Source organism: Aptenodytes patagonicus, chromosome 5 (assembly GCF_965638725.1).
Source record: "Aptenodytes patagonicus chromosome 5, bAptPat1.pri.cur, whole genome shotgun sequence".
NCBI lineage: Eukaryota > Metazoa > Chordata > Aves > Sphenisciformes > Spheniscidae > Aptenodytes > Aptenodytes patagonicus.
The window spans coordinates 37505339-37529161 of record NC_134953.1 but is presented as its reverse complement, the minus strand read 5'-3'; the positions used below and the strand labels follow the sequence as shown (position 1 = coordinate 37529161).

Here is a 23823-nt window from a genome sequence, read left to right as displayed (position 1 = left end):
CCACTTACATTCACAGCACGTATGGCCCAAGATTTCTTTGTATTGTGCAATAAATGGTTCTTTATATCTATAATGGACTTGAAATACGAAGGCATTAATAAAAGCAGCTTGTGTTGCTCAGAGGAAATCATAAAATGTGTAGGAGCTGCTTTGGCTCATGGAACTGTAGCTGAGCTAAAATGGTCTTAAGAACATTGTCTCTGACCTAGCAGGCACAGAAGTATATAAAAATCAAGACAGGTAGAAATGGAGAAACATGGTTATGGTTACACAGGAAAGCAAAATCGGTACCAGCAAATGTAATGGGGCGCATCCTTTTTTTGCCCTGTTCTCTTCTGTATCTGAGCTCTAAGATCCACCTTCCTTCAAGTGTTGGTTTTGCATCTGCTGCTCATTTAAAATCCCTTCCAAAGTCTACTAATGGACCCTTATACAAAGAATATGCTAAATCATTCGAGTTGAAGACCTGTATAGGGAAGAGTGAAATTCAGTGTGGTTTGTGTGTTTGATTGGCCCTCATTCAATTTTCACTTGTTCAAGTGCTGGATACGCAGCTACGGGTTGAAAAAATAAGTCCTCTGTAACCGGTCTCCAGTGCCCTACTGCACAGAGAGACTTCTAGGAGCATTGGTCTAGACCCAGTAAACAGGTATTTCAGGGGGAGTGTGTGGGCTAGGCAACCAATGTAGTAGACAGATTCTGCCTGAATTTTTGAGACATGATGGAGTTCTGCTATGACAGTCTGTAGGTAGAAGTATATGCTCAAGCATAGGCTTTGGAGACTAAGTCTCCAAGATGCTGAGGATTTGGCAGTCTATGGAACTTTAAAACATGCAAATTGCCCTAAAGACTCCTTGGCTTCTGCTCTGGTACCCCTGAGAAAACTTGTTCTTTCATGATGAAGGGGCTGAGGTTATCAGAAGAAGAAGAAAGCATAATTTAAAACCAAAGCAAATTGATATTAAGAATTGTGTAAAAAAGCAACAACTATATTTCACAACTAACTGCTAGAAGCATGGCTAGTACATAACTTGACAGTATTTTATGATTTTCTTCTAAATAATGTAAGGTCTGATTCCATTAATCAGCTGTCACAGCAAAGTTCTGAGGAAACCTCTGGTCTTGCTGCACACTTTCACAATTATTTGAACACGTGAAGGACACACTCTTGTATGCAACTCTGAAGCATTTATTTAAGTTTAGGTGAGGCGAAGGGAAATACATTATTGAACAGGCAGGTGTTTGGTTTTTCTTTTCATATGCACTTAAAATATACTTTAAAACTGACATTAACATTTTTCTTCCCAGTGAGAATGACTTTGGATCAAAAAATAAAAAATATCAACTTTAATCAAGAAAAAATTATAAAATAGAATTTTAAGGCTCAAAGTGAACATCTTTGTATTGGAGATAGTAAGGCAATTAACAATGAATCACAGTTAAAATATTTCATGAGGTCTTGCTAATCATTTTGTATGAAGACATTTTCCAGAAACTAATGCTTTTGAACCTGGTAACATTAACAGTTCTTAAAGGAATTCTTATTCCACATTTGTTGCTTTGAAGTACCTATGATTACTGTAAACAGTTGGAATTGGCGATTGTTTACATATTAAGATAAAGACTGCAGACTTGGCTTTTCATATTTTGAAGTGTGTGCTCTCATCTTCTCATGTTAGCAGACACGAGGCATTCAGAAGGTATGCTCCACCTTTGATATGGAAGCAAAGGAACTCAATCCAGCTGTTTTAAGGCAAGAAGTCCAACAGTATCAATGCAAACTGCTATGTGATGCTGCTGAGGACTGGGTTTGCACCAAGCTGGACCAAAATTTTAAAGCAAAGATAATACTTTTGCTTCCTAGAATTGCAATACAAAAGTTGTTATTTCTGCTCTTCTTTGAAATATACTGTGCCTCTGATTGTATACAAAACCAGGACTAGAAGGAAACAGGAAACTAAATAAACCTACAAGATCTGAATCAGAAAACATTGAGAGGTTACGAAACTGAGCATTTCTGTATCTCACTGATACAATGTTATGCTCCACATTGTGGTGTTTTAATGGACTTTTGGAAGATAATAGCTAACACTGACTTCAGTGGAAGTTCTAACATTGATTTTTATTGTTGCAGTAGCCTGCCCTGAATAAGAGAATGAAATACCATGTTAGTGTGAAGTCAAATTGGTTATTCAATTAAACAAAAACAATGAACAGCCAAGCTGTTCAGGAAGGGAGCACAGTTGCATAGTCTCTAGTGCATCTTGACACAGTATGATTAGATAGTGCCATTCTTCACAGGACATGAACTCAAATAACATCGCATGTTTTGTGACAACTCAGTGTTGTCTCTGCTGCTTACACAAGCCTTTTTCCCTTGGCTTTTCCATCAGTTAACAACACAAACATAATTTTTGTGTCTTCTTCTAGCAAGTCTTCTTTGTGATGAGCAGGTCAATACTACTAATTAACAGCATTTACATCCATTCACATAAGCTTCCTTTACATACTCATTTTACAGGCTCAGTATATGCAGAGGAGAAATGTTCTGTAGCAGTTAACAAGCAAAATTTAATGACTACAGACCATTTGGGATCAGATTCTGATTTTGTTTCTATCAGATGCACTGAAAGTAATTGAAATTCCTGTCTTCCGCGGTATGTAGGGAGATGTGATGGGTAAAGTTTTGATCCTTTTGCTAGTGAATACTGTCAAGGAGAGAATGTTATAGTTCAGCTGACAGATTTTGGTGATCCACTCTCTGTAGCCTACCTCTCAGTGAGACTTCTGGGACCTCTTCTTGAATGACTAAGGATTAATCCTTCTTACACAGATTTTTGGGATAAATCTTTCAGCAGTAGCTTCTTGTCTTCCCACTTCCAAAGAATTGAATATACGTTTTAAAAAACATTGTATCACTTAACCCTCAGCTTGTCAGTTCAGGTTATAATGGTGTTAGTTTGGAGACATTCCACTGAAATCCCTGAGAAAAGGTTGAAGAGATATGGTTAACATATTTTCTCTGTGCACTTTGTCTTTTAATTTGTACTGAGTTTTTGGGTGTGTTGTCTGATGTTGTAAAATGTGAAAACCACTACTACTGTCAGTAATATTAACTAAGTATGATTCCAGCACTGGTAACCAGATATTTGCTAATAGTAAGTACTAGTATTCTTTTCTTCTAAACTATGTAAAGAACTGTGATCAAAGTGATCAGTCTTGTAGTTAGAATTGCCTAATAGGATATATCCCAGTCAAAAAGGAAAAGTTTGTGCTTGCTTGAATTCTTAGTTTCTACTCAGTCAATAAGTAACTTAATCCACATAGGGTATTCAGACAGGCAGTGGAAAGTAAAATAATTTAGGAAGTATAGAGTGATTTAGGTCTGAAGGAACCTCAGGAGGTCATCTGATCCAACCCCTCACTCAAAGGCAGGGAAGGGGGCCACAGGGGAGTTCTAAGCAGACAATTGCTTGACTAAGCCTATGCTAGGTATAAAGCCTGATGGCCGATATACAACTTGGAATACTTTGGATCAAAATCCACTCTTCATTTCTGGCATGAAATAATGGGAAGACCAGGGCTGTAGAAGGGTGTAGAATTTCATCTTTTGTGTCTTAATTTCCTTTCTTCCCACTTCCCAACAGCACTGGATTAAATAAGCAAAATCCAGTAACTTTCCTTGGATTATTTTCCCAAGAGTAGTAACTAATATGGGAAACTTTAAATTTTGGGTTGCCCAACTCTGAGTCAGTCTAGGTTTAGTTTTGGAATCCCTAAGCCATCCTAAAAACAAGTGAAGATAAGAGGAGCAGTAGGTTCTCTATCCTGGAAAATCAGACCCACAATGTGTCTTAAGTTGGGCACCCCATAACTGAAGTCACTTGAATCAATGCATCACTTTTAATAGCTATTAGTTTTATTTTGTTTGCCAGGGAGGAGGGCAACAACGGCTACTTCTGCTTTCCCACTGAAATACCTGCACCTTCTTTTGTCTCTCAGGATAAAAATGTGTTTTAGCTTCCTGGTCTGGGGTGAATCGCCTGAGATTTCTAACAAAAGCATGAAAGTTATAATGATGGTTTTGTTTTGTGGTCTTCACTCAGGTGGGAAGTGGAATAATACAATTCACTTCCTCTAAACCCTTAGGGAACCAACAGTTAGAGACAACATAAGCTGTATTTGTAGGAAACTCAATGAAAGGCTATCTCTTTCTCAGTGTCTGGCTATATCCAGTATCCTTTTGCTCTTAAGATAACTCCTCATTGTTTTCTTTGCATATGTAATTTTTTTAAGTTACATTTTTAACTTTGAAAAAATCCAAATAAGGTCTAAAATGAAAGTATCTGTTAATTTTTCTTTTCATCTCTGTGACTTTGATCAGCACTTTGTTGCATTCTCCAGCCATGTTGAAAGCAGTAAGAAAGAACTGCTTGAAAACAATGTCCAAAGAAGAGGGATAGCAATAATTTAAAGATGCAGGAAAACATCTTAGATAGCCACAGATTCTAAGTGCTGGGAGGTATTAATACAACTGTATAGATGCTAAATATATTTAAATCAATCCTTAAATGTCACTTAACACCTTCTGTTGCACTTTCATTAAATTGCCTTATTTATTTCTACTATTAGTTATAGTAGGTTTTTTAGCTCTTTGCACCTAACTGTTGCTTAACTTCATAACTTTTGTATATTAACAGAATTTTCTCTGTCTTTATAGTAGACACCACACTTGTGATTATTTCCTAAATGATGGTGAAAATTTAAATTCCACCAAATCATAATTCCTTTTCAGTTAGTTAAAAAATGAGCTAGATGGTAGATGCACTTTTCTTTTAGTCACGTTAAAAATTAGGAAAAAGAGACTGATACTTAAAAATGGTGAAGTTACAAGCTTGATATCATCCGTGCTTAAAGGCAGAGAATCACTATCATTGTAAAGAAAAAAATAGGAAGCACATCCGGAAAATAGTTTCAGCTATGGGCTCTAGAGAACATGCTTCAGACAACGGGAATTTTGGTTTCCTATGTTAGCGTCCTATGCACGTGCCCTGTACCTTACTTTATGAATCCTTACACCATGAGTGCACAGCTCATGGAGTACACACACACACAAATATAAATATATAGGGTGTACAGCTGTGCCTACATGAAACGCTATATTTATCTAGTTTTGAGTTCAAAAATTCTAAGATTATCTGGCATAATAATATATAAAAATGAGTTACATCTCTTCCCTTTAACTTGTGCTTTGTGATTATCTGGCATGTTTTTTTAGAATTACATTCAAAGTCATGTTGTTTACCCTCATTCAGGATTGTTGTTATTGTAATGTCAATGTTTTCTCTGGCAGTATTCCAGCTAAACATCATCAATCCTTAACATGGCTTGCTACAGTACAGTAGCTTTAATTCAAGCAGTAAAAGTGGTATTGGCTTTTAAGTGCTGAAAACTATGTTTACTATGTAATTATTAGCAAACTACACAGTACTGAATTTATTGCACAACACTCCATACCACAATTATTCTGCAGTAAAATAATATGCAAAAGTCTTGTATGATATGTTACTTGCAACATTTGCAGCAGCAGTACACTTAATTACAAACAAGTTGCTTGTAAACCTTGAGCATCTTGACTTGTACCTCTTTTTCCCCCCCCCCCCCCCCACAGTTCTAGTATCTCTGCAGGTGTAACTGGAACAATTGTTTGTTTGTTTTTCAAAGTTCTTCACTCTCCACCACCTTTTGGGTTGGGGATGAAAACAGCATAGGGCTTTCAGTAGTTGGGAAGGCAGAAAAAATGTCGAGTCCTTGACCGGTAAGGTTTGCATACCGGCTGCCACCAGGTCGAAGCTTGATTGGTTGTGGAATTTGACGGTGCCACTGAGCTGAAGCAACAGAAACAGAATAGGCTGTATAAACCTCTAATTTCAAATATTATCATTTATGTAGTTTATATGTTGAGTATCTTTACTGAAGCTTACAGATGGAATTCCATCCCTGTTCAATTCAATGGCAACGCTTACATGGATTTCACAAGTCCAAAATTTAATAATTTAATCTTTGGAGCCTTCTCCAAAGCTCTTGCAATCAAAACTAAAAACATACCATAGCATGAACAGAGATAAGCAAACTGGACATGGCTCTGCTTTTGTACTACTCCATCCTCTGAGGGACTTTTCTTCCTGATATTTTTTTTTGGTGGTATTTAATTTCAAAGTAGTAATACAGGGAATTTTTTTAAAGAAGTGATCACAATTTTTATTTCCTTCTACTACTTACAACTAGTAACACATGTTTCCTTGATTTTTTTAAAGACACTGAAAGAAGTGTAATCCAAAGACACATATTCAGGAATTTAAAAGTAACATTCAATGTGTTCCCATATGAACAAATACTGTTACAGTTTTGTAAGAATATTTAGCTATTATATAATACTTAACAGCTGTCATTCTTAAAACACTTCAGAAAGGGGAAATTGATATTATCTTTGCTGGTATTTATCTATACAAAACTTCCAGGTCTGCACCCAAACTGGACAAACATATCTGTCAGCAATTAAAATGAAAGGGTAGAAGTTCAGCCTACAATACTCTGAGAATAGCTTAGTGTGGGAGACCTACAATCTACATGTTAAGCATTGATAGGAAATGTTCATTATCTTTCCATGCTGAATTTTGACCCTGTCTATCTGGAAGTATTTGAAAAAGAGCCTCCTTTTTTTGTGCAGCCCCCAATTTGTTTCAATTTGAACAATACACTAATTATTTACTGTACTTCTTTCTTTGCACATGGAATTGCAAATATCAGACCACACTTCCAATCCTCCAATCCCATCCATTCAAAATAGCACAAAGAAAAATGATTTCTGACACTCCCTTTGGTAAGACTTGTAGAGTCTTTAGAAAACATGGTTGGAATCAGGAGGCATTTCTTACTTTCCATCTTTTTCCTGTTTATACCTTGAATCCTTTATATGAAAATTTAATTTATGTCTTGCAACATTTAGATACCTAAGGAATTATTTTTTATTTTATGTGACCTTTTTTGAATCAGACTCTCACCAGCCCTCTCTTGAACATTACATTACTATTGCCCATGTCACCACAAGGTGGCGGAAAACTGACAGAGACGCACTGGTGACTTGTGGTTATCCCTGATAATTAAGTGAGTTTTTTTAAAAAATGAGAAATACAAGGTTGAAAACGTGTTTATTTTCCCTTCGAGGGTACGGCTATAATCCAGTAGTTTGTGGAATGTGTTTTCTGTTTTATTATGCTGCTTAAGTGATCGAAGTACTCTCTTGCTCTAGATAAATTGTCTTAACTATTACATCTTGCATAGATACAGAGTAATTAAATGATGTGCTGTAGTTCTTGAACTGGACTGAGACCTTCCAAGTCCTAGGCAAACAGATGCAAACTAGCCTCCATTAATTAGGCATAGTTTGCATCATACGTGCTCCACAGAAGAAGGGGTCTGCTTTCTCGTGTGCAATTTATTGTTCCATCTCAGGTCAGGGCTGTAGCACAGGCATGTGTCAGAGGGAACAGAGTTAAGGTTCAACTTGAATACATGTTTATTATATGCTTATGTGTTTAGGGAATTTGGAAGGTGGAAAATGGGAGTAGAGAATACTGTGCAAAACTACTCCTCTGTTTTTTCTCTTTACCTGCCTTTAAACTGATGCAGGAGAGCTAATTTGGCCATTTAGCTGTATCATTATACCTCCTCCTGGTGGCCATATTAAGCTGTGGCCATGCTGTGACACTGATTTCTAGTCCACGTCAAAACCAGCAATTTATGGACTAAGAACTAGGTGAGGGCTGGGACCAGTCAAAGAAAATAAATTCTGATTTGTTTTATTTACTAGCCAATACCTACCGTATATGTCAAGTCTAGCAGTACAAGAGACAATACCAACTTCGTTTTTTGCAGACAAGGTATACCAGCCAGCATCTGCTTTCTTGGCAGGTTGAATCAGGAGGCAGACGTACCCTGTTGTATCTTGATGCATGCTGGGAAAACAAGTGTTTTGGAATTAGTATTTCTCAAAAGCATATCAACTTTGAGATTTTACAGTATGTACATTAAATATTAAATAGATACGTTGTAACTTCTATTCTCAAAGAGGTAGCAGTCCAAGACATTTATAGTCAATAGATTTGCTTTCAGTATGGCCTCAACCAATAATCAGAATAGCTGAAATCTGTTCTTGCTCCTCTCAGCTGTGCAAAGCCATGGTGTGACTGTGAGCTGAATAGTATTGTGTTAGTATTGGAATTGTTTATTGAATTCCAATGAACTAAACCCATGCAAAGCTGCTGCACGGTCATATTGTGTTTTTTTCCTAGTTCAGAAGCTGGAAGAATAACATAACAAAATACCAAGAACTTTTGTACAAAGTTGTGATATTTTTCACAACAGTAACCAGACCGAGTCAGAAACTTTCTTATGGCACCCTTTTCCATGAGAAAATGCCTGAGTAGCAAAATCTTAACAATTCGTTTGGTCAATGCTCTAAAAGAAACCTGCTTCATTATTCCCTCCTCTTCCTTTGCTCTTCAGTGATCCAAGACTTTCTGGCTGCAACTTCTGGGAAAAACTGTTCAATAGTGTATAAGAGAACTGAGGCTCCTCTGCTCTCTAGGCTGTGGTTGGTCCTTTCTATCAACCCAACTGTTTCCTGCATTATAAAGGAAGAGGTGGGAGACGAGCACATCAGAATACTTGAAGTTGCAGGAAGTTCTGAAATTTGAGATTTTGTTTCCTTATGAACTGGAAGGAAACATCAAACCACAGAATTTCAGGTCAAGAGGACATTTTGTGCTTCTGACAGCTCTAATAAAAAAGGGAACATTCACCCTTTGCTCCCTGCACTACATAATTTGCCTTATGCTGGGGGTGCAGTAGTATAGAAGCTCATGCATGTCCATATCATGATATGAAAAAGGTCTTGGCTTCAGGCAGGAAGATAATAGTGAGGCAAGATAGGGACAAACAAGGACAATGCTGCCCATCGCTCACGTGGATCTGTGCAGAACCACTTGAAGCCTTGGGGGCAGACAGTCTGGTCATGACTGGCTGAAATAGCAGAGGTGTTACAAGCCTGACGTTAGCTCCTGGCATTGTGAAGCGTGGGAGGTTTCCCTTAGTCATTCCTCTGCTGAGCTGAAGCAAAAACTTGTTTTCTAAGCTTCTGTGAAACGACTGGAAATGAGGCATTTTAGGACAGTTGTTCATTTTACATTAATTACAGTGTTTGCATGTATATAACCATAATTCCTGTGAAAGTACCAGTACTTGAAATAAATCCTTGAATAATCTGCCTAGAGGCAGAGGAATAAAGACTACAGGCTATAGAAGATCAGAGTCAGGTGGGCTTTTTGGAGAGGGACAGCAGTCTCTCAGTGGGGACAGGGAGACCACTGAAGGATTTTTTCCAAGTAAGCTTTCCCTCATGATAGGTGTGCATTCATAACAAGTGCTGCTGCAGAGCGCGGGGTATGCATGTGAAAATGTAGTACTTCTTGAAGTTGATCTCAGAGATCCAACGACTGCATCAGATCATTAGTTGGAGCCAAGTGAAATAAAATATTAAAAATCAGGTTTATGCTGAAGTAGAAATCTTTACAAAATAAATGAAAGCAATTAATTTCTCATTAATTACAGCCAGGCACATTATTTCATCAGCTTTTCTTTTGCAAAACCTAAAAAATAGTGATGCATTTGAATGCAAGAGCTGAACCCGAACATTGTTGTATTTTGTAAGCATGGATCAAAGTCTTTGCCTATGTTTGTGACCAAACTTTGTTATCAGCCTCTGTATCTGATATGCTAAACTCTCTATTATCCCATACTCTGGGGCATTCAAAACCATGTTCTAACTGTTCTGAGTTTGAATTCATCCATAGTTAGAACTAAACTGAGGAAAAAACGGTTTAGAGAGAGAATAAGGTGCTAAAATGCATTAAAATACCATATCATAGTATCTTTGATAAGAAGATGCATATGCTGTATCAGGCCTATGACCCGAAAGGTCTATCTATCACTATTCTCTGAAGCAGTGGCATATTATGCTCCATGCCTTTATTCTGAACCAAGGAAACAGCTATTGTTCACCTCACAGTGAAGCCAGCTTTTTAAAACTTTATGTGGGTGAAAGAAGTTGTTGTAAGAAGAACGCCACCTGTACTTATCACACAGGTTGTCATGGAAACAGTTGGTCCAGCCACAAGAAACTCCAAGCATGGGTACGATGGTACAGTACCTCATCCTCTCTCTGTTTGATGGGATGGTCTCATTATCCTTCTTCCAGTAAAATATGGGGGGTGGCATTCCCACAACTCTGCACTCTAATCTGACGGGGTACCCTTCAGGAACACCACAGTTCTGAAGCTTCTCCAAAAACATGGGGGCTTTTTTTACTTCCTTTGCTGGAAAAAGAAAAAGATTTATTGGACAACAGATATTTTATTCTTTGTTTCACTTTGAACAGTATGGAAGAACACAACCAAAATTATTCTTGTCATATTAAAATAGGTTGTGAATTTTTAATGGGATATTGGAAGGAAAGTGAAATGCCATGACATAGCCTCTGTAAGGGAACATAAAGAAAATAATAGGCAGAACTGATGTTCATAAAAGAATGTATGCATATCTAATGGTCTAAACATACTATCATTGCAGGAAATTAATGCCAGATCTATGAATTTCAATATCTCACATCTTTTAAGGCATTATAAAGAACAGTATTCAGATTTGTATTTTTCTATTTAAAAACATTTTTAAACTAATAAAATTGGGACTGAAATCTGGGAGACCTTAACATATACTATGAAGTCAAACCTGAAGCATTTTCTGGGGAGAAAATTAAGAATGTCATTTTGCCAAGACAAGAGAGGTAAAGTGATGATGAGACAGAATTCTTACAGCCCTCTGTTAATAACAGGAGCGTACCTATCGACTGAGCACGAGGTTCATTTCCCTCCATCAGATGAGTTCTATAGCTGTTGAACTCTCCTACTATGAACGGATTAACTATTTATTTATACTTGTCTATAGGGAAACTAAGTAAGGTAAGTTTGAAGAAGTGCGTACAAGTAACTTCATCATTGTGACTAGTTTTTCAGTGATTCTTACCTACAACAGTGAGCTCCAGACTAAATGAGTTTTGTCCTGTTTTATTAGTGGCAAGGCAAGTATAAGTTCCAGCATCGTTTTGTGAGAGAGGATCAATAAGGAGAGAGTGAACTCCAGTCTCTCTGACCAGCATCTTGTGGGTGCCATCTGGTAGGACGGGTTTGCCGTTCAGAAGCCATGTCAGGTCTGGAGTTGGTAACCCACTCACCTAACAGACAGTGAAACAGCTAGAGACAAATGTCAAACTGACAAATAGATTTTAGTAAATTCATAGATAAGCCTTTTTTTCAGATACCATCTGAATGATGTCAGAATCTAGAACAGAAAGATGTTTTTTTTATTTCTCAGCTTCTGTTTTTCTGCTGATTCGTTCCAAAAGGGAGAAAAATAGAAAACAAACAAGCAACAACATCCCAAGAGAAGCAAATGCATGAAATACCTACATTTTTCTTAGTCAGAAAGGAAGAAACTTGGTTATATATCAGATTCACAAAAGACTCCTAGTAATCTGCTAGTTTTCTTTGTTTTAAATGCTGAGTATAAATCAAAACCCTGGATCTAAACCACTACAGAGTTTAACAGAGATGAAAAAGAGTTCTATACAAATGACTTTGTATTTCGTAAATTTTGATGAAGAATGATACAGTTCTTTGTAGCTGTTAAACTTACATACTTTAGAGCACTATAGATTATTTTTAGAAAGATTTTTAGACTGTGTTATAGTCTTAAAGAACTTTCCAATAGATAGAAGTACTTACTCATGTCTAAAATATTGCTTTCCAAACAATATTCTACAAACCAGAGAAAGAGGGAAGTGGGACTTGCCTGAACGAGGACTGCTGTCTTCCAGGTTTGTGCAATACCAGACATGCTTTAAGGCTTCACAAGCTCTGCCAGGATAGCGAGCTAAGAATAACCAAATTCTTTGGCATGCTCCCTAGTAAACTTTACATCGTAAATTAAGTAGTAATGAATCTTGTTCATCTTCAGGGCATTAACTTCTGCTTCAGAGCTTCTACCCTCTTTAGGGTAGGAGACATTCTGGAGCGTGGAAGAGGTCGGTGTCAGCACTACCACCTTTGCTGTGCTACTGGGACATAGAGGGACTACCAAAATATGTTGGAGCAGATGAGTTTTTCTTAAAGCTGTTCAATAGCAGGATGTTCACTCCGTGTACTCTAATCTCTGACAACTCTCTCATGTGGGGATTTGAATCTGTAAATGGGGATGTTTCTGCATCTGTGCATGCTGGAGAAGCGTAAAATGAACTGGGCTCTGTTCCCTCTTTTCAGGGAGTATTAATCTTCAGTAATTCAGTCAATACAATGGGAACATTTGTTTGAACAGAATACAACATGCTGAATCCTCTCTTTCTTACGGTTTTGTGCTATTCTGGATTATGTTCAAGAATCTGATAATGGAGCAGAAGGACCTGTCATTCCCAGATGAACTTCTGGAGTTCGGACTGGTAAAGGACATGGTGAACATATCTAGTAATTTGAACAACCTTGTAAGTAAAGCCTTCTATTTCTGGGGTTGTGTTTTCTGTGTTTTTCATTCCATATAGTGTGTGTTGAAAAGAAATCCCCTGAATCAGCTCAGAGGCAATGGCAATAAGAAATAATTTTTTAAAATGAAGCATTAAAACTTTAACAGAAAGTGTTCATACATGCAATAAGGAACACGAAAACACCTAGCAATACATGTACAGAGGTAGGGAAAGTGAGAATGAACAGAGCAAACAGTTAATACCTTACAATCCAACCTACAAAGTCGCCCTTCGTGTGCTACCATGTCACCTGGAGCCTGTAGAAAGTATGGCCTGAAAAAGCGTTCTTGAACTGCCTCTTTGTCTCCTTCTGGTACCCGGGCTCGTGTTCTGCAACACAAAAATTGCATGTATGGTTGGAAGTCAAACTTTTTTTCCCTAATGCTTAAAAAAAGGAAGAAATTGTGGAAAAGAATGAACAGATAGCTTGAGTTAAATAAAAGGGCAGAAAGAAATGGACTGATTGTAATTTAATACTTGCATATTTTCCATTTAGAAAGATTATCAAATTAACTATATGGTGTAGTATTGTAGGATTCCCAGGCTGTCCTTTACTTCTTTTTGCTTTTTTGGCTGAATTTCATCTTGCTAATCCATCCCTTGCCTTTAACTCCACTGCAACAGGTAAATGAAATAATGCTCTACACTTAAACTTCCCTGTATTTGAAGATGACCTTCAAAAATGTTACATTCTAGAAGTGACCTGCTGGGAGGGAACTGCTGCTGTTATTTCCATTTTATGGTTGAGAACTGAAGTACAGAGTGCATTGAAGTACAGTAGCTAGTTACTTTGAATGCCTTCAGTAAGAAGCATAAAGAGGGTCTGAAGGACTTGTCTTTCCTTTTACCTGTGAGGCTGAATTGCTGGTATTCGGCCCCGAACAGGGATACTCTGAACCATCAGGTGGCCTGAACAACTGATTCTCCCCTGCAAATCACAATGGAAACAGAATTAATAGTTGGTTAATAGCTCATTTCATTTTAAAGTACAAATATTTAACATTTACAATGCATTAGGATTTATTTTTATAAAGTAACTGAACTATAGTGTAAATATTACTTTTTCAAAGCAAATGCTATTAGCATGCAGTGGAGTGCAGTTGAGGCAGGGTTTTCTTTGTGTCTAGAGCAGTGTGTTTCTCAGACTCTTCAAGGCTGTGGCAATGCATTTAGCATTGGTGCTATGTAAACCAGTCTATCCCTGCTTGTTAATTCCTGCCACTGTGTCTCCACAGGTACTGTCTGCTAGTATCTTTGTACTAGCATACTTGTTTATGCAGCCACACAGAAACTGAAAAGTAGTTGGGCTGAAATATAATTCTGAAAAAAGGAAAAATTTAAACTGGAAAAAGTTGCCTGATACACTTGAGTGTACTGCTAAATAAACAGCTAAGCTAGCACATAGGGTGAAGGAGAATGGTATTAGGGGATGAGACTATTTGCAGATCCACATCTTTGCATCCTAAATAAAGAATAATTGTGTTTGGTAACACTTCCAAATTTGGTGTAAATTTTTTTTCCCCTTGCTCTATTCTTTCTGCCTGAAATACCATGTCTGTCTTACCACCTCATCTCAAAAGGTATCTATCAGCATTGGGGCGGGGTGTCAGAAGATGGAGCAGGAGTTATTAAGGTAAAAAAATGTCTTTAGTGATTGTGACTGGGATGCGTAAGAGTAGGGGAATAGTTTCGTCATTCTTCATTACATGGTTTCCTCTCCTATCCTCTGAAGCATCTGAAATTTGATACAGTCACCACTCGATGTCAGACTAGGTGGCCCAATCTGTGTTCCTATTAACATATATTAGGAAAAGATGAAAGAAGCATTTTTGTAGAGGAAAATAAAACACCTTACTTGTGGGTTTGCAGCCATAATCGTATAGTTGCCATCATCATCATTAGTAGAAGCTTCAATATGTAAAGAACATGTTCCATCTTCTTCTCTGTTCATTTTGAAATGCGTATTTTTCTTCGAAATCTGCTTGCCATCCTTGAACCAGTATACCTGTAGTGATCAGACCCCCCCAGTGACTTAACACTTGCTCTGTAGTGGAATAGCAACTAGAAAAAATGTAGATAAGAACATGACATAAGTTGACCGATTGCTAGTAAAAATTTTAGAATATTATAAAATTTGCAGATCAGTTACAATGTGAAATAGAATGATTCCAGGTTGAACTCAGAAAGCTGCGTATCTCCTTCACATAGCTGGGCCTGTCAGGTTCTCTTTTCTTGGCTATAGACACATTACTGGTTATCTCAGATCAGTTCTCATCTTTCTAAGAAGTTAATTTTTGGGGGTTTATGAAGTTCTGTTTCTCTTGGAGTCAGGTGGTTGTGAGGCAGTGCATACAGTACATCAAAGCCTGATACATGCTCAGGAGCAGATATTGTTATTTTAGAAAGCTGGGGGGGAATAATTTGTTTTAGAGCTCTCTCCACAGAGCCATGTTCTTAGGAGTGAGACTTTCCAGAGGGATGTATAGAAAATAGCGTGTAGTTGATTTTTATTCCTTTACCGCTAACAGTGAGAATGACCTACCTTGGGAACAGGTATTCCAACTATTTTGCAAGTGAATGTAATAGGAGATCCTTCCATTACCCGAAAATGCTTGAGTCTCTTATCAAAGATTGGTGCTATGTATTTGCCTGTAGGGATTTCCTCGTGTTGGACTTCATCGTCTGATTCATCCACTGGGGTACGTTCAAGGCGAAATTCTATTTCATTCATCAGCCTCTGCTCAAAGCTTGATATCCTGTATTCCTGCAGAGTGAGAGAGGCATGGTTCTGAACAAGACGAGTCGTGTTCTGTGGTATTTGCAGTCGTTTGCATCTAGTCGTTAGACTAATTCTAAAATGAGTGAAAATAAAAAAACCTACGTAGACTAGGACATATTGAAACAGTCTGAATTTAGTCTGCAGACACAGATTCTCACTGCATCTTAAGTTTGCAGAATGTAACTAATGAAACTGAGGTTTTTCAAAGGCAGCTAAACAATCAAACATGTAATTCTGCTAAGTCCCTATGAAAAAACTATACTCTTGCACACTGTTCATCAAAAAAGATCATTAAAATATACCACATTTTTGAGGATTTTGTGTTCAAATATTACTCACCTGCTAATTATAGAAATGAATACTGCTATATATTTCAATTCAGAATTAAATAAGGAAAACTATACCTACTAAAAGAGAAAGCTAGGAAGAAAGTGAAATATTTTCAGAGTAATTTACCTTCAGGTTAAAACTTGACCAGATTTCTAGCTGGTGTAACTGAGAAAGCAAAACATATCACATTTAAATCTTTAGAAGATTAAACAGATGATGCAAGAAAAACAGTATATTCCTACATAAATGACCATTTCCAGATAGTTTGATGTGATTATGAGCCTCCTCCTAATCCACTGAATTCAATTAGAAACCTCTCATTACTACTCTGTTTTGCATGAGGATGTCTCTTGTCTAGACCGAGAGGCATTTGACCAAATGTCTCTTGCTGTGACATGTGAAGCTTCAGACCAACAGCCAGCTTCAGTTTTTGAGACCAAACCAATGTTTATCCTGGGCATGGTGACCACTACAGTTACACCTGAATGGATTTTTCTGGTAGCAGACGCTGCCTAGCTACACTAACATAGACAGCTGCAAGAATATCTTGCTTAAGTCATTATAAACTGTCTTGTGGGGAAATTTGTATTACCATATATAGGCCTGTAGCAGTAACGAAATGAGTTTGCTCAGACCTGGATTTATGCAGTTTGTAAGTCCAGAGCTTGCATTCCTGCTTCTATTGAAGGGCACTGACATCTCTGAGAACAGGCTTATGTTTTATTCTACTTCTGTGGCAAGCTTGGATCTTCAGAATCCCACTTTAATCTGTCAGATAGTGCTATTACGATGGGTTTTGTTGCTTTGTTATAGGAAGGAAATGGTCTGTGGTTTGGAAGAGAAATACTTGAGCAATTCCAAAAGTGCAATTCTTATTTTTTAAATAGAATTTCAGAAACTGGTGAATAGTAAATAAGGACATAGCCTATCCTTAGATATATTCCATTTGCTGAAGAAACAAGGTTCAGAAAATGTGTCGTCTGAAATCTTATAGAAAGTTAATTAAAGAACCAGCAAAGATCCCAAATCACGGGGACTTGCATCCCTGATCATTTAGCCATTCCATCATACTGCTGATTATGCTCTTGACCAGTAGTTCCCAAATAGTAAGGAGCAAAGATGGAGAGGCAGCACAGAATTTTAGCTGCAAAGTCTTCTGATTTCTTCAGGAGACCAAGGAGGTGGAACTGGCCAAAGTTTGAGAGGTTACAGGGGAGTTTTGAGGAAACAGGGGTCTGTAAGACTTGGGGGTGAGAGGAGGAAAACATGGCAGCCATGAAGTAAAAAAAGTTGGAAATTGCCATGGTGGAATAAACACCCTGGTAATACCTGATTTTGTTACTGTAATGGTAGATGTTGTGTATCAGTCTCTTAATCTAAAATCTTTTTTTTGGGGGGTTGCTGTACAGTCAGGTCTAGTAAAGATTAGCTATGGTAGGAAAAGGCGGAGAGCTCAGAGTAGGGAGGAAAGGACTTTGATGAATGAACTCTCTTTACTGGAAACTGAGTCCTCCTTCCACTCCTTCCTTCTTCTCTGATGCTGCAGGGCTGTTCCTTCCACACAGCTTTGGAGCCGTGCCGATAATTACAAGGTAACAAGAGCGTTCACAGGGAGCTTAGATTGCTGGGTCCCCTCTTCAAGATACCTGCCTTACCTTTAACACTTTCCCTCCACTCTGACAGGGACAGTCTGCTCTGATACTTTCTTCAAATGTACCACTAGGAGTACAGCTTTGCCAAGCGGGAGTTTTTGAGGTTGCAGGTCTGTAGAAGTGTGCGAGACATGCGCCAAAGGGTGGGAGCCAGCCACTAGATGGTATCATCCACTTTCTTAGCTGGCTTTGTTTCCTCTGTGGGCTGGCCAACAGCTGGTGATCAGCAAACAGCCTTATAAAGTTTCATCTTGTTGAGCTTTTTTTCTTTCACACAGCATGTCTCAACAAATCACTTCAATAGATCAAATTCTAATTTCAGTTAAGCCAGTGTAAAACCGGAGATTCTCCGATTTCTGACCAACCAAAGCGATCATTTTTCCCTTTAGGTGGTGAGAGCTGATTATAGTGTTCTAAGGGAAAGTTAAGCCATCAGTCTTTTACCCTTGATACTGACAAAAAGCCTGTGTGTTTTTAGGAATGAAGAAGCAAGTAAAAATCAGGGAGTGACTACTATGTTTTAAGCAGCAGCCATGTCACCAAAATGGACTGCAGTCATATTTTGGTTCTAGAGTCTCCCGTAAATTAAGGAATTCAGACCTAAATACTTCATTGCCAGCAATGTACTGAAGAACATATTTGAAGTTTTGTTTTCCTTCCATTTCTTTGAGAGATTTGATAATTTCCTTCATGTTGTTTAGGTAGTTCTTGACAGGAGAGAGCAAAATCTGTGGCAAAAAAATTGTACCTACTGAGAAAGGATTACCTTGAGTCTCTGAATTTTCCAGTAGGACCTGAAGATACTATATGTAATTCTTCTAAGAATGAAATTGTTTTCAGGGATTTCACATGCTGTGTGGCCTTTGGAAATGTGGAGGCTAATTAAGGATTAATTAAGCTAGGGGTAATCTCTTTCCCTCCTTCCCTTTCCATCATCTAATTATTTGTCACATGAATAAAGGCCAGGGCAATATAACAAGTATCATAAAGAGAGTCTAATTTCTGCCTGTTTAAACATGTTACTGTTTATTGTGTGATGACCCTCTCAAAAATTATGTAATTATTTCTGGATATTGCTTATATGACAGCATAATTATAAAGCTAAATACACCGTTTTGCATACATGTTTCTCATTTACCATATTTGAGCACTTTTGAGCACTGTTACTCCCTTTGTAAAGATAAGCCATTTTTCAAGTGTTATGTATGTTTAGAGGGCAACAGGGCTGATGGACAGAGTAGGTGAAGTGACTCACAAATTGGTTATCTCAGAAGCTAGACACAGTAAGTTCGTGAAGAATTTTTACTCTGAGAGGGCAACTCTGAGCTCAGATTAGAATAAAATGAGCGGGGATGAAAAGTGTTAAGACTTCTCAGAGTCAGATAGCAACTGAAAGCAGTAGTCTAGAAGACTAAAAATTGGAAGAGGGCTTTTGGAAGAGCCAACACCTTTTATTTGTTAAGTGCAACATAATAAAGAACAAGGGAAGAAAGTAAGGGGCCTGCATCTGCTCCCACATACAAAACTGTTCAATCTCCATAATCTGGAAGTCAGCAGACAAGTTATTTACTGCCCTGTGAAGCTTACCAACACATTCTTTTATGACAGTACATAAATCTGCCACTGGACTATGTTAGTTGTACAGAGTCTTCAACTTTATTGAGCTACATGCATGTTTCATTAGACCTACAAAGCGTGAACGTGATGACTTTTTTCAGAATGATGTAACTAATCTCTAGATCAAATTTTTCTTTAGTTCAGTTTTCTGGTGGCTGTGTCAAAAGCAGGTTTTGGAAATGAAAATTGCTAATGACAAGAATACTGTTTCAAATTAAAAAGGCAGTATTGTACTTTTATACTTTTAATACATCCTCAACTGTATCGTTAAAGATTGGGGAATCATTGCTTGGTCCCTGAAGTGAGTTTTTCATCATATGGTGCTCTCTGGCAGAGGGAAGTAATGGGGCTAGGAAGGCATTACCATTACACTTTCAAGGCATGACATTAATGAGTAAGGTATTGACTCCAGAACAAAATGATACAGAGTGGAGTTAAGAGGCAATGAAATACTGCAAGCTAATGGAAGAGTCCAGTATTGTTTATAGATAGTTGAGTTTAGTCAGCAATTTTTGATACTGATTTTTTTTTTCAGATTCATTGCTGTCCAAAAGAATCATAGAATCATAGAATCATAGAAGTTGTGGTATGTAATAAGAAATTAATAGTATAGGGTTGCTGTAGCCATGATGGCCTACAGATGAAACCAAACAATGCTGATAGAGATAGTTAACATCTTTTATTAACTCTACTCCAAGGTACAGGTTTGTCTTAAGTTGTCTAACCAACTAACATAAATTAAACTTAGAGCAATTATTTTCAAACTGTAATTAACCTAATGTTTCTTGCTTCTGTTTTAGATCTGAAAAAGTTTTCTGTGATCACAGTGTATAATTTTTTTCCTGACTGATGTGCTGAAGATACTAACTTCTTACAAACTTTACTTCATTAAGAAATATGAGCAGTTCTTCCTTTTCATACATCTGCTTGCAGTAGAAAATATGATAGAGGAAGGAATGTATTTCATGGGGCTACTTTTAAGTTAATCACGGACAGGTTTTCTTTGACATTTCTTGAGTGCATGTAACTCTGGATGTATGTGCACACACAGAAAAAGGTATAAAATAAAAGTAGCAGTTTGTCAGAACAAATGCATATAGCTGCACTATCAACACTGGGCTGTCATTACTGATGGCTGCTTCTTTGTCCACGGAAGCCACAAGAGTCATTAGTGTTTCCATGCTAACGCAACAGTCTCTGGCTAGGAACTGTGCAGGCTGACTGCATGCGTTTGGACTGGTCATTTTAAGGAGTTATATTCAAAAATACATTTTAAATTAGAAAATACGGAAGTTAGGGTTCCCACAGCCCCAAAGTGTTTTCTGTGTGTTGTGCTCATACTTCAGTCTTTGTCTTTCTAAATGTGTTGTTTAGTGTGCATATATATGCTTATATAAATTTACACACAAACCAACAAGACTAAGTTAACATTGCTGTGAAAATTTTAACACCATCATACATAGACTGAAGGTGTTATACCAAACTTCTTAGAAAGAACAGGAATCTCTGACATAAGTGGAAATACACAGTTGTATAGAGAATATAATCTTGGAGTTTTTTGCTTGTTTGGTAGATTTTCTTCTAGGATTAGCAAGAACAGAAAATAGTTATTAATATAGCTTTCTGAAGAGCTGTTTTTATCACATAAGCCATAAAGCTATTTCTGAATGTGGTTACATAAGTGGAGTAGGGCAAAGTGTGGTTCAGACAAGTATTTCGTAAAGCATCACACAAAGAACAAGTCCATGTGATCACTGGGTACAATGTTAAAACTAGGCTGCAGTTCAGCATACTGGGGAGACTTAAGAGAAAGAGTACAAAAGTTCAAGCTCTGTTTTGGGGTCAAAAATGTAGGGTTTCAGCTGCTTTTTGGCAACTTTCCTGGAATATGAAATTTTACAGACAGGAATTCAGACACTTGTTTAATATAGTAGCCAGATGTTTAAAATTGTGCTATCTCCCAGTTAGAAAACTAAAATTCAAGCTCCTATCTAGAGGTGTAAATATTCTGTACAAATTAGAATATATATAATACATATAATTGTATAAAATTATCTATATATGCTGAGTAGACTGTAACTTTTGAAACCTGGATATTTCACTTACATGCATTAGCAACAGGGGAGTAGGCAGTGATGGCGGCATTGATATTGGCAGGTTATAAGTAGAAGGGTAAAAGACTGTTAAAACCAGCCAGAGCAAAGCCAGGAAATGCACTGGTGAATATGTGTCTTAAGCAGATCTGTACCATTTTTCTCTAGTCATTAGTAGCACCTTGTAAGTGAGCTGTGCAGCATTATTGACACAGAGATGTATAGCGTATTCAGTATATGATTTGACAATGTAGCTGAACCAGTTTAGTTGCCAGCTTGTGCTAGCAGCAGCATTCCCTTGCTTCCCTCCCTGCTCATATTCATATGCTCCCACATGTCCCTCCCGCCATCACTGGCGGTCATCCGATCCCACAGTGACCTGTTCTGCAGGAGTGAGCTAGAAGAAAGTTAACTCAAAAGGAAGAAAAAGAAAAAAAGAGAAGTGCTAGTGGGAATTTGGGGCAGGTGGAGAAGTGAAATGCAGATTTTCTTCTGGGGAGCCGCTAGCCTTTGCACTGCCTTGGCAATATTGTTGTAGGGTGCTGCTGGATGGTTGTAATTTGACCAGTATGGCAAACAAAACCTTCTCTCAATGCAAGTCTCGTTGAAGGTACAGATTCACCTCATTTTGTCTCCGTGATTGATCTATTTGGCCCCATCACCATAATTTTAGGAGCACCTGACAGCAAGGCACCCTTCAGGGCAGGGCTGTTACCTGCATTTTACATATGAGAAATTGAGGCCTAAAGAAGCTAAGTGACCTGTTAAGATAACATAGAAAGTCTGTGACAGAGCAGGTAGTTGGATCATGTTCTCCTAGATCTTGAGTCAAGTAATCTAGCTCCTGGATCCTTCTGCTACCTGTGAACCTTTTTGGCAAAAAGGGGAATTGCACAGACTGTAGTAATTCCTGTAAGTTTTTAAGCACCTTTGTGTGTGAATACAAGTTCTAAAATCCTGGATCTGTTGAAGTTAAAACCCATCTTGCTGTTGACTTTAGCAGGATTCAGATCTTAGTGAAAATACATGCTTACAGTTAGTAGAAGCTTGTAGCATCAAAATATTCTGACATTAGCATAGTAACCCATGGAAATTACCACAAATAGAAAGGCTAGAAGAACTTTATTTGAATGTTGATTCTCATATACTGTATAAAAACATAATTCTGTTTGCCACTCATTGCCAACTCCACACAAATTTCCCAATTTAATCCCAGTTTTGTAACTTTTATTAGATTGGCTTTTTGGCAGAGTTACTCTAAATCCAGTTAGCAGTTTATCTAAGAAACTGGCATATATTGCATCTCAGTGTCTGTTTCCAAGCTATAACACTCCTTGGCTTCAACGTCTAATGTAGGCTACTCTGACTGAAATCTTCTGTTTATTTTGGATTCTCACTCTCCCCCCCTCCCTCTCTCTTTCAGCAGTGAGAATCAAAAACCAACAGATCTAATATGCATGCTTTTCTTCACTTATCATGTCCCATGGAGAGGTATCACTGAAGCGACTTATTTCTTGCAGTTGGGCCCTCTTACATGGCACAAGGCATGAATATCATGCTATCCAAATGTAAGCACAAACCTTTGAAGAGTCTGGCAAGTCATCTGTGGTACACAGCTAGACAATATTCAAAATACAGTTCAGCTCAAAGTGATAGAGCAAGAGGAAAACAGAAGAGAAAGCAAATGAGGTTTGCATCTCCAACTCCCACAGACTTATCAGCTGGAGCGAGCAGCTTAGGTGTGTGTGTGAAAACATGAGGAGCTCAGGTTCCCTTTCCTAGGTGATGGGTTCCCTTTCCTAGGTGATGAGTTCTGCAAGCCAGGATCCCTACCAGGAAAACCCGTCTGTACTTTGTTGCTGATTAGATCTAGTTCTTGAGAAGACAGCTACAAGTGGTTGTTCAACTATTCATTCCCACGATTATTGGGAGTTTATACCTATTAATGTCAAGATCTGGTAATTTGTCTTGGACAGGTTCTTAAATCTCTTCTCATTTCTAGTACAGAGCAAACAAGCTTCTGTGAGGACTCCTTGGGGTTTAATTCCCATCCTTAGTCCAAAATTGCCTACGTTTGCTGACCTTTGGGAGATAATGTGAAGCTTGTTTTTGAGCAAGATTTTTGGAGTGATTGAATTAAGTGTAATTCTTGTGCTCTGGGGAACAGAGCTCTTGGTGATTCTTGCGACCCTTCTGAGGCTGACTGCTTAGTATGCGAACTGCAAGGAGATGATTCTGTTTGATCAGTGTTGAGGTGTTAGTGGTGATGTGGCCTGTGTGATGAGTTGTGTTCTGCATATGGCTTTACAGGCCGTGGTTTTTAATGATCTAAAAGCTTTTGGACAAACCCTGCATCTCTTCTGCTCTGAAATCTGTTATAAAGCATTCCCTAGCAAAAGTAAAGAATATTCATGTGAGGGCTGTGCATAATTGTCTAAACAGCTGTAGCTTTACTCTTTGTCCTAAAAATAAGGCAGTGACCACGCTGTTATCTGGGTCTTACATAAGACGCAACCAACCAGCATTGCCACATGATATTCTTCATAGTAAATGACAGAGATATGTGAGCACAGTTTGTAGTTCTTATAACCAAAAGGTATAAACCAGGCCCAGGTACTTAACTCTCCTTTATTATTGCACAGTTAATTCCTTTATTTTTAT

General features: G+C 37.9%; 1 protein-coding gene across 3 annotated transcripts in view; it reads right to left on the bottom strand.

The window, feature by feature from the left end:
• Nucleotides 1-1168: 1168 nt before the first annotated feature.
• The window catches only part of MYPN (myopalladin), a 77814-nt gene continuing 55159 nt past the window's right edge, over nucleotides 1169-23823 (bottom strand). For all 3 annotated transcript variants that reach the window (XM_076339379.1, XM_076339377.1, XM_076339378.1), the window contains exons 13-20: nucleotides 15234-15455; nucleotides 14547-14696; nucleotides 13540-13619; nucleotides 12895-13021; nucleotides 11143-11350; nucleotides 10271-10436; nucleotides 7885-8018; nucleotides 1169-5888 (exon numbers count right to left, since the gene is read on the bottom strand). In XM_076339379.1, the coding sequence (XP_076195494.1) occupies nucleotides 5719-5888; nucleotides 7885-8018; nucleotides 10271-10436; nucleotides 11143-11350; nucleotides 12895-13021; nucleotides 13540-13619; nucleotides 14547-14696; nucleotides 15234-15455 (1257 nt within the window). In that variant the 3' untranslated portion in view covers nucleotides 1169-5718. The remainder of the gene's footprint in view (nucleotides 5889-7884; nucleotides 8019-10270; nucleotides 10437-11142; nucleotides 11351-12894; nucleotides 13022-13539; nucleotides 13620-14546; nucleotides 14697-15233; nucleotides 15456-23823) is intronic.